Source organism: Crocuta crocuta, unplaced genomic scaffold (assembly GCF_008692635.1).
Source record: "Crocuta crocuta isolate KB4526 unplaced genomic scaffold, BGI_CrCroc_1.0 scaffold13, whole genome shotgun sequence".
Taxonomy (NCBI): domain Eukaryota; kingdom Metazoa; phylum Chordata; class Mammalia; order Carnivora; family Hyaenidae; genus Crocuta; species Crocuta crocuta.
In genome coordinates, this window is record NW_027530007.1 from 8,323,163 (window position 1) to 8,333,641 (window position 10,479).

Consider the following 10,479-nt stretch of genomic DNA (forward strand, 5'->3'; position numbering starts at 1 on the left):
AGGGGCCACCCCTCCAGGGGGTTACACCTGCCCCCTCCTCCCTGGCCCACCCTGGAGTGTCCACACTAAGTGTCCTGTGTCCGTGGTGACACCCTGTCTGCTTCCCAGGAACTTTCCACACGTGGCCACGTCTCCCCCACGTCTCCCTCCATCTATGTCTGATGTTCCCTGAAGGGAGACCCCCACCTTCCTCACTGGAGCCCAGTCCCTGGACCAGCGACCTCCAGATGGAGGGCCTTCCCAGGGCGTGGTTCATATAGGCAAAAATTAGAAATAACATGAAACTGAGGATCGGTAAAGAGAATTGTAGTAGTTCCAAAACCCATATTTTGTGGGCTCACGAGTATTGGAGAAAAGATGTAGTGATGTCTAAAATACTTTTATTTGAAATGGGAAAAAGTTACAAAACAGACTGTGTTCTAGCCTCCAGGTAAGAGAAGACGAGCCCGGGGAGGAGCCAGGCTGTCCGCAGCCGCGTGCCCAAGGGGCTTGTGATGGGGGTTCCGTCCTTCCCTCGCGGATCCGTCGAGTCCCTGTCTCCTGTGATGAATTCCTTTCCCCGACAGCAGGACACCGAAGGGGTCCCATACCCCAGAGCCTCTCAGTTACTGGGAGCCGTCTCCTGTGAGTCCGTCCAGGGGGACCCCGGGAACGTCATCTGGGAAGATGACACGCTGGCCGAGCCGGAGATCCCCGGGCTGTGGAAGGAAGACTACAAGCCGCACCAGGTAAGCGCTTCCTGCCCTCAGGTCGGAGAAGTTGGATGGCGGCCCAAGGTCACAGACAGAGCCCCTTCCCCGGTCACTCAGGTCCCTCGGGGAGGTTCCTTTGTTTGTGCCGCTTGAGAAAATATCACTCCTGTCACACGTTTCAAACCTTTCTCTTGGCCTGATTTAAAAATCTGGGAAACCACCCTCTGCCGTTACTTCCCCGAAATCCAGCGAATGGGCCCTGCTCGTCCACCTGTCCGTCTCCTCCGANGCCGCTCTGGGCCGCTCACTTCTGAGGCCCCGCCGATCGCTCCACTGGGCCTGCGCTTGCCCTTGAGCGCAGCCGCTGCTTCTGTGGGATCCCAGGTGCCCAAAGAGGAGGCGGACAGGAAGCCCGCGGGCGGGACGAAGATGGACAAGGACATCCTGGCGCGCACCATGGAGCAGCTGCGCAGCAGGGTGACCCACAGGCAGGTGGCCTCCGGGCGCGAGTTCAAAGGCCGCCCCTTCAATAGCAAGCCGGAGCTCATTCACTTCAAGGTGAGGAGGGCGGGGTCAGACACCAGCCCCAGGAGGGGACCCGTCCCGGGGGACAGCCTCCCTGGAGAGGGACAGTGAGGAGGTCGGTGCTCGCACGCAGTCACAGCCGCCAGCCTGCAGGGGAGGGGACTGGTGCGCTCCTGGGATGCCACTTGGGCCCTAGTCCTTCAGACGACATGGGGCGCCAGCCCCGGAGCCCACACCGTCCGAGGTCCCTGCCCCCCTGTCCCTACTCTCCATCGTCCCCAGGGGAGCCCTTCTTGAGTCAGGAAACCTTAGGAATTGTTCCTGGCCTCTTATCAGGAGGCTCGGCCACTCATCACCGAGACCTTCCTCACTCACACGCTGGCCGTCTGGGGGCACGTGAGAGGCTGCCAGGCGCTCCCCACGGCGCCTTCCCTGCGACAGGCTTGGAATGACTCCTCTGACCTTTCCAGGACTTCGATGTTGGCAAAGTGTACAAGAAAAAGATCACGCTGATCAATGCCACCTACACCATCAACTACTGCAGGCTGCTGGGTGTGGAGGAGCAGCTCAAGGACTTCATCCACATAGAGTGAGACGCGGGGAGCGCGGGGGGCGGGGGGTGCCATGGCCTTCATGCCCGTGTGGCGCGTGGTCTGGCGGCTGACGTGGCCCGAGACCAGCCCAGGTGTGCGCGATGACTTCCCTTCCCGGTCAGTGTTTTGGTGTGAAGCCCTTCGCCATGTTTCTGTTTCCTTCCTCGAGGCCCCGCTGCTGCGTGACAAGCGGTCCCCTCTGCTGTTTCCTCCCGGCCCCTTGAGTACCTGCTTGTCTCCTGCCTTATTATTTCCCCGTTTTTCTTGTGTTCTGTCTCTTGCCGCGCCGGCTGTGCTGTCTCCTCCTGCCCCGTAGCGCCTTGTCTTCCGCTTTAGGAAAGTTTCTTCTGGTTTCTGCCTGCCTTTTGTGGAAGGGTCTGGAGGCCTGAAATGGCCCCCGACAGCTCCCCACCTCCCGTCCCCACCGCCTCTCCCCAGGATCTGTGCTCGTGGACCCAGGGACACGCTGTTCTCTTCCGGGGGCTGCTTGTGGCTCAGACGAGCGATGTCCGCTCCCCTCCTCTCTTTCCGCCAGCGAACCTGAAAGGCGCGTGGGCAGAGCGCGGCCACACGTCCTGTTCCTCGCCAGCTACCCCGTCCTGCGTTCATGCCGGAGGCACGGGATTTACTTGGGGTCTGCTGGCTCTTCATGTTGGTCTGCGGGTCTCTGGGGGACTTGCGGCCCGGACTCGGGGTATCAGCGCACCCCCAGCATCCTGAAACACCCCTCCCTAGGCCTGGGGCTGGGGTCTGATTGGCGGCTAATCCCCTCCCCCCTCCCCCCATGGAGATGATCACCCTGTGTGTACCGGCCTCCAGGGCTGCCGCTGGGAGGTCGGCTTCCAGCCTGAAGACACGGCCCTGGGCCGGCTGGGCTGCCCGGCTTCCCTCGCGGCTGCCTTCGGGCTCCCTAGTCCCCAGGGTCCCGCTGCGCCTCCGCAGCGTGTCAGCTGCGGGTTGATTTTGGATGGGCTCAGGGCTCACGGAGGATTCAGACCCACGAACAAGTGTGCACGTGTCTCAGCCCCACCCTGTCCTCGGCCCTGCAGCGCGTGCTTGCGTGTTTTCTCGAGTCTGACACTGGTGGCCCTTCTCTCTTCGTGTGCCCAACGGCCTCGGATTTCATGGCCATACTTACTGCCAGAAGCCCGCGTTCTGCCTCCACGGCTTCTCGACAGCGTCCTGCTCCTTTCTTACCTCTGTGATTCTCTTATTCCATCTTTGATCATTTTATTTCTTTTATTTTTTTAATGTTTATTTTTTTTCAAGAGACAGAGCATAAGCGGGGGAGGGGCAGAGAGAGAGGGAGACACAGACTCTGAAGCAGCTCCAGGCTCTGAGCTGTCAGCACAGAGCCCGACACAGGGCTCAAACCCATGAACTGTGAGAGCATGACCTGAGCTAAAGTCAGACGCTGAACTGACTGAGCCCCACGTGCCCCTCCATCTTTGATCATTTAAAAAAATTTTTTTTAATGTTTTTATTTATTTCTGGGGGAGAGAGAGAGAGACAGCGTGAGCAGGGGAGGGCCAGAGAGAGAGGGAGACACAGACTCTGAAGCAGCTCCAGGCTCTGAGCTGTCAGCACAGAGCCCGACGCAGGGCTCGAACCCACGAACCGCGAGATCATGACCTGAGCCAAAGTCAGACGCTTAACCGACTGAACCCCAGGCGCCCCTCCATCTTTGATAATTTTAACATGGCATCTTTGAAGTCTCCATTCAACCATCCTCTTATCTGAGGCTCTTGCAGTTTGGCCCTACTATCCGCCTGCGTGTTGTGTGCTTACACGCGTCCTTTCCAACCTGGGATTTCCCTCTTCTCACAGGGGGCTCTGTCCCCCCGAGTCTCTGTGATGTGGCATCAGAAGGCTTTCCTCCCACCCAGAGAAGTTTTGGATTTCTTCTGCCTGCTGCGTGGGGTTATTACCAGCCAGGGGGAAACAATTACATTTTTAGCTTGTATGTTTCTAATCCAAGCACCTTAGGTAAAATCCAACCTTGTGAAAACATGCCTCACATTAGCAATTCTCTGGAAGCTTCTTTTCCTCACCCAGGATCCAGACCAAGACAGACTGTCCTCAAGTCTCCCTGTGAAGTGGGGGCTCTTTTCCTGGCTCCTTCACTGAAAGTGGGGTTCAGAGGGAGCCCCTGTGTGCAGGCCCCGTGCTCGCCCCCGGCTGCCTCCCAGCCCCTACACTGGTGTCCCAGGCCTGACACTGCCCGTCCCCAGGGAGCCGCGGCAGCTGCTCACCCCGTGACAGCTGTTCCCTCCGGGGACGCACCTCACTCACCATTCACTCGCTCATTCTGCACACATTCAGATGTCACCCGAGTGTCTCCTGGGGCCTGGGCACCGGGGCTCAGCACCCACGATGCGCGGGGAGGGCTCCGCGCGGGGGCTGCTGGGAGGCTCTGACCGTGCCTTCCCGTCTACCTGAGGACGCGCCCCACGGACCCTTGTCTCTACAGCTTTGACCCCCCTGGTCCCATGTCAGCCGGGATGTCCTGCGAAGTCCTCGTCACCTTCAAGCCCATGGTGAGTGTCTTCTAAAAGCAGATGCTGTGCAGGGATTGCTCTCACCCGTCGTGGGCGGGTGGTGGGCACAACGGCGTCTCTGCAGACACAGGTGATGGAGGAAGGACACACGGGTCCCAGCAGGGGTCACGTAGGCCCCTGTGGTGCCGTTTCACTTCCGCGCACATCCGGCACGTTCCTGCTGTCGGGCAGATTAGGGGCTCCTGACCAGCAGCTGGGTCTGTTGGCGCCCCGGGTCTCAGTGGGGCCTTCTGGAATGTTCGGACGGCCAGGCCGGCCTGCGCTTGTAGGGGTCCCTGGGCAGAGTTGCAAACATCATGGTGGTCGAGTGTTTTATTTTTTAGATAAACAAGGATCTGGAAGGAAGCGTGTCATTTCTGGCTCAGACAGGCGGCTTTTCTGTCCCGCTGAAGTGTTCCACAAAGAAATGTGCGGTAGGTTCCGATGCCTGAGCCGGTGGGGCCTGCGCCCTGCGTCCTGGCTCCGGGCCCCCGGGCCAAGCTGCTCAGCCCAGGCCAGGCCACACCGGGGGCAGATGGGAGCGGTGGGCCGTTCTGGGAGGGTGGGCGCCCACACTGACGCTGGGAAGGGGGGGAGTCCCACGCTGTGCGGAGCCCAGGTGGCGGGAGACCTCCGGGTCCATCTCAGGAGTCGCTGGCCCCCGCGGCGGCGCTGTGGTGTCCCCTCGATCCCTCTCCTAAACTGCGGCCACCGTGCTGTGTGTTATGCCCCAAAACTGATACCTGAAGTTTGTACCCCTTGACTCCCTTCCCCCATTTCAACCGCACCCTCTCCCCTGCCTCCCCAACCCCACTCTGCTCTCTGTGTCTATGGGCTTGATTCCACACCTTCGTGAGGCCACACGGAATTTGGCTTTCTCTGTCTGGCTCGTCTCGCTTAGCGCAGTGCCCTCGCGGTCCGTCCCTGCAGTTACAAATGGCAAGATTTCCTTTTTTTAATCCCACTGTATACACGCCCCGCCTTCTTCCGTTCTCCCCTGGAAGACACCTAGGCGGTCCTCACTGGTTGGTTACTGTGAATAATGTTACCGTGAATATGGGGGTGCAGATAGTGGGGGTCCAGTTAGTGGCTTCAGATCCTTTGGATGTATCGTCAGGGATGTGATGGCCGGGTCTAGGGTAGTTCTATTTTTAGTGTTAGAGGAGCCTCCACACTGCTCTCCAGGGCGGCCGCACCAGTCTGCACTCCCACCAACGGTGCGCGCCGTTCCTCTTTCTCCGCATCCTCCCCAACACCTGCTGTTTCCTGTGCTGTTGATGGAAGCCAGTCCGGCACGCGTGAGGTGGTCGTGCCTCGTGGCTGTGACTGTGTTTCCCTGATGAGAGGGATGCAGGGTTCCCTTCCATGTACCTGTCACCGTCTGGATGTCTTTTTTGGAGAAATGTCTATTCAGATCCTCTGTCCAGTTTTTTTTTCAATTTTTTAAAATGTTTGTTTATTCTTGAGAGAGAGAACGAGTGGGGGAGGGGCAGGGCAAGAAGGGGACACAGAATCTGAAGCAGCTCCAGGCTCTGAGCTGTCAGCACAGAGCCCGACGCGGGGACCGTGAGATCACGACCTGAGCTGAAGTCGGACGCCCAACTGCCTGAGCCCCCCAGATACCTCATGCCCACTTTGCACCTGGGGGGCTCAGTCGGTTAAGTGTCCAACTTCAGCTCAGGTCNGTTTACTTATTTATTTTGAGAGAGAGTGCATGTGTGCATGACCAGGGGAAGGGCAGAGAGCGGGAGAATCCCAACCAGACTCCGAGCTGTCAGCACAGAGCCTGAAGTGGGGCTTGAACTCACAAACCGTGAGATCATGACCTGAGCCAAAATAAGGGTCAAACACTCAACAGACTAAGCCCCCCAGACGCCCCTCTCTGCCCATTTTAATCGAATTGCTTAGTGTTTTGCTATTGAGTTGTGTGTCTTTATATGTTTTGGATTGCAAATATTTTCTCCCATACCGTAAGTGACTCTTCACTTTATTTGCTTTTGCTGTGCAGAACCGATTCTTCTTAAAACTTTATAATTAATTTTTAAATTTCTACTATTGAAGTAGAGTTGACAGGCAGCGTCACATTAGTGCAGCCGGCGCAACCCAGTGACCGCACACTTCCGCCACCTGGCGGTCACTGCGGTGACTGCTGTAGCCACTGATTCTTGTTTAATTAAGAAAATTTCAAACATAAGGAATCGCAGGAAACAGCACAGTGAACACCGTGCGCTGCCTGGATCCCATCTGTCGACATTCACCACATTTGCCTCATCTGTCTGTCTGTCAGTCTGTCTTGCTGACCCATTTCCAGGGAAAGCAGCAGTAGCACGACACTCGATGCAGCAGCCTTGCAAAACCTCCACACGCATCTCAAACAGAGGGAGGTTCTAATGCAGAAACCGCCACGTCCTCGCCTCTCCCGAGCGAACAGGTCCGCGCTTACTGCGGCCACGCTGCAGAACAAAACCTCCCACGTGTAGCGGCTTACTGCGGCCACGAGCATCCTGTCTCACAGTCACAGATACGCAGGCGACTGTGGTTTGGCTGCCCAGGCCGGGCTCCGCTGGGCGGCTGGCTCCAGGCTGCGGGTGAGCAGGGCCACGGCTTCCCAGCAGGGGCTCCTCACCGACAGCGACTGTATCGCAGGGGGTGCAGGCCAGCCACACGAGCACATGCGCAACCACTCCTGTCCCCTAATGATGCTGACTAAAGCGAGTCACCTGGCACCGCCCTCTGTCAGTGGGGCCCAGAGATGCCCACTGTCCTGAGCAGCACGGGAGGGCGGCGCCCCAGGAGGGAGTGGACGGGGCAGCAGTGGTCTGGAATTCTCCCTGGGAACGTGAGCGCCGCCCACCCCATCCACATCCACCTGCACCAGCCACCCCGATCCGCCGCCTGCGGCTTCCGTCCTGTCAGCCGGGCTGCAGCGGGACCGCGCCCTGCATGTGACGACGGCGTCGTAAGTCATCCCCTTCTCTCTTCTCCGTCATCATCGTGGTAAAGCACACGCAGCACAGGGTGAACCGTCTCAGCCGTGTGTGGGTCCGCACTTCAGTAAATTAAATACATTCACAACGGCAGGCACAGCCACCATCCTTTCCGGCACTCTCCCACCTTCCGGAAACCCAGGCTCTGTCGTGTGCCCCCTCCCCGCCCCGGGCACCTCCTCCCCACCCTGGTCTCCAGGGATTTGAAAGCTCTAAGTGCCTTATGTAAGTGGAATCACGTGGTATTTGTCCTTTGTGACAGGCTTATGTGACTTAGCACATGTCCTCAGGAGCCGTCCCCGCCGCAGCGTGCGGCCAACCTGCTTCCGTCACGTCGCCCCGTGTTTTCCCGTGTCCCTCGTTTCCTGCATGGCTGTCTTCTTTTGTGTTATAGTTGATTTTTTTATAGTGAGATGTTTAAGTTCCTTTCTTGTATCCTTTTGTGTACGTGCTGTGGCTATTTTGCTTGTGGTTACCAAGCGATTACATTTAACATCCTGAAGTTAAAGCACTGCAGTCTGGATTTATAGCAGCTTCGGTTCAGGAGCCTGCAAGGCGTCTGAGCCTTTACAGCTCGGTCCCCACCGCCTTCGGTTGTTAATGTCACAGAATTGCATCTTTGTGACTGTGTGTCCAAGACCACATACTAATAACGTTTGAAATGCATTAGTCTCTTAGAGCAAGATGTGGAGTTACAAACCAAAATGATAATAACGTCAGCTTCTAGACTAATACCTGCTTTAAAAAAAGAAAGTATTCGACTGTGCAGTCATGTGGGAAACAGAGCACGGTTACAGACCATCGTCACAACCACGCCAGCCCCGGCAGCACCCCTGCACCCGCCTCCATGGAGGCCGCTTCCCCTTATGGCTTCGCGCTCCTGTCCCGCGTGCCGGGCCCCACAGCGCCTCCTGCAGGACTGAGTGCCCAGGCGGCGCTCACCGGGGACGTCGTGGTTCCCCCCACTTTTGAAGGGCACTGTGGCTGGAGAAGGGTTTTGGTTGACAGATTTTTCCTTTTCACCCTTTGTATCCGCCTGCCCCCTGCCCTCCGGCCTCGTACACCTGCTCACTTCTCCCCTGCGGCTCTCGGGAGTCTCTCTGTCTCTCAGCGGCTTGATCACGATGTGTCTCCGCGTGGGTCTCTTCGGGTCCGTCTTACTTGGAGTTTACAGGGCTTCTTTGATGTTTCTATCCCCTTGGGAGTTTGGGGCCACATTCCTCTTCTCCCGCTTCCGGGCCCCCGTAATGGGACGCTGGTCCACACGTGGTCCCGTAGGCCCTGCCCGCCTTCCTTCAGACTCGACTCCCCCGTTGTCCTGTCCCCAAGCCTCTGAGTCTTTCTTCCTGCCTGCACTGGTGCTGCCGCCAAGACCAGTCTCTGGCTGACAGGTCCCCCGGTGACAGATGTCCCAGCGATAGGTCTCCAGGTGACGGATCTCCAGGTGACAGGTCTCCGGGTGACAGATATCCCAGTGACGTGGAAGCAGGTCACTGCATCTTGTACCCGAGCCCGACAGGGACTGCCACCTCCCCACTGAGCACAGCCGCTCCCCGCAACCCCTTCCTCGGTGGGGGGACGGCTCTTCGGGGGGCGCTGTGCTTCCTCTGTCCGGGGCTCCGCGGGGAAGGCCGCTGATGCTGTTTTCCGTGCACAGTGTGGTTCTCCCCCGCTTCTCTCTCCTTCACTGTGTGCGGTGTAAGGAGGGGTTGGAACAAATATTGCTCCCAGTGGTGGCCAGTTAGCTTCTCTTTTTTCCTGTTTCCTTGTGGATTCGCGGGTTGTGTGTACTCCGCATGTTCCGATCGTGTGGTCTCCGTTCTCGGCACTCACGTCACCCAGCCGTGGCTGCAGCGGCCCTGTGCCCTGTAAACACACAGCCCGTGCGCCGTGGCCCGTGACAAAGGTGCCCTAAGCAAGGACTCGTCTCTGCCTCAGACGCAAGGGTCTGGGCTGCGCTGCCACCCCCACAAATGTCTTCCAAGGCGCCATCCCTCCCCTACCAGGTCCCCTGCACTGGCTAGAAGTGACAATTGCATGGTGACCCCTGGCTGCAAGGCAGGTTGGGTGGTAGAATCTTCCCAGGGCGGCTATGTGTCCCGCTGATGTTCAGGGGCTCCGTTGTGCACAGGAGGAAGGGAGAACGCCCCGCAGTGCTGCCCGCCAGCCACACAATGTCACGTGTCATTGCCTGTCACTCCCATGCTCAGAACACACCGGCCCTGCCTGCAGCTGTGGGAGCGGCCACCCTCCCATCTCCTGGAGGTCTGGTGACCTACAACCAGGGGAGCAGTCACTTGCCACCTGGCCCACCACACACGAATACACGCACGTTCATATTCACACACCCCCAAATGCATGAACACGCCCGCTCGCACAACCACACTCAGACACACACACGTGCACACCCACGTGTGCACACAGGCTGCTCTGTGTCTGGTCTCTGGGAAACCTGTCTGTCTGCCTCGGCAGCCTCTGGCCCTGCAGGTGCGCAGAGGATGGGGGGGGTGGGGGGCCGGTGCCCTGGGCATCCAAGATCAGCACCCAGAAGAGCCGCACAGGAAGGCGGGCTGCACACGACACGCTTGGCCAGTGCCCAGATGGCCAAGGCGCCCATGCCCATAGGGGTTAGGGGAGCTGTGCCCTGGGGCTGTGTCTGCCCCAGGTCGATCTCTCAGGGACAGCGGCCGCCTTCCCAGACCCTCTGACCCAGCCCTCCTGAGTCCCCAGTGAGGGCCGTCCTGGCTCGGCTTATTCTTAAAGGACTTTATTTTTTAGAACGGCTTCAGCATTAACACAAAAAATGCAATTCTGGCTGACTCCCCACCCAGGGTCCCCAGGACCATCTTATGTCAGTGCTGCACGTTTATTAAATTATTAGCCAATATTGACACGTTATGATTAATATCTGCTGGAGAAGACACACTATTCAAATTCCCTGGGATCTTACCAAATGTCCAGGCCCTGTGCTGGCGTCCCACCCCGTGCGGCACGTTCCTTGTGCTGCTGTTTTGCCGCAGGGTCCTTGCGACTGTTTGGCAGTTTCTGGGACTTTCTCTTTCCTGAGGCCCTGGACGGTCTGGAGGAGCGCCGGTCGGTTACTGGGTAGAATGTCCTCCACTGGGATCCGTCCAAAGTTTATCTC

The 10,479-nt window shown here is 58.3% G+C and overlaps 1 protein-coding gene across 1 annotated transcript in view; it reads left to right on the forward strand.

Annotated features, from left to right (window-relative positions):
* The window catches only part of CFAP74 (cilia and flagella associated protein 74), a 61,167-nt gene that overhangs the window by 25,142 nt on the left and 25,546 nt on the right, over positions 1-10,479 (forward strand). Inside the window, exons 12-16 of the mRNA XM_077764002.1 lie at positions 570-728; positions 1,077-1,250; positions 1,688-1,806; positions 4,281-4,347; positions 4,692-4,781. Coding sequence (XP_077620128.1) covers positions 570-728; positions 1,077-1,250; positions 1,688-1,806; positions 4,281-4,347; positions 4,692-4,781 — 609 coding nt within the window. The remainder of the gene's footprint in view (positions 1-569; positions 729-1,076; positions 1,251-1,687; positions 1,807-4,280; positions 4,348-4,691; positions 4,782-10,479) is intronic.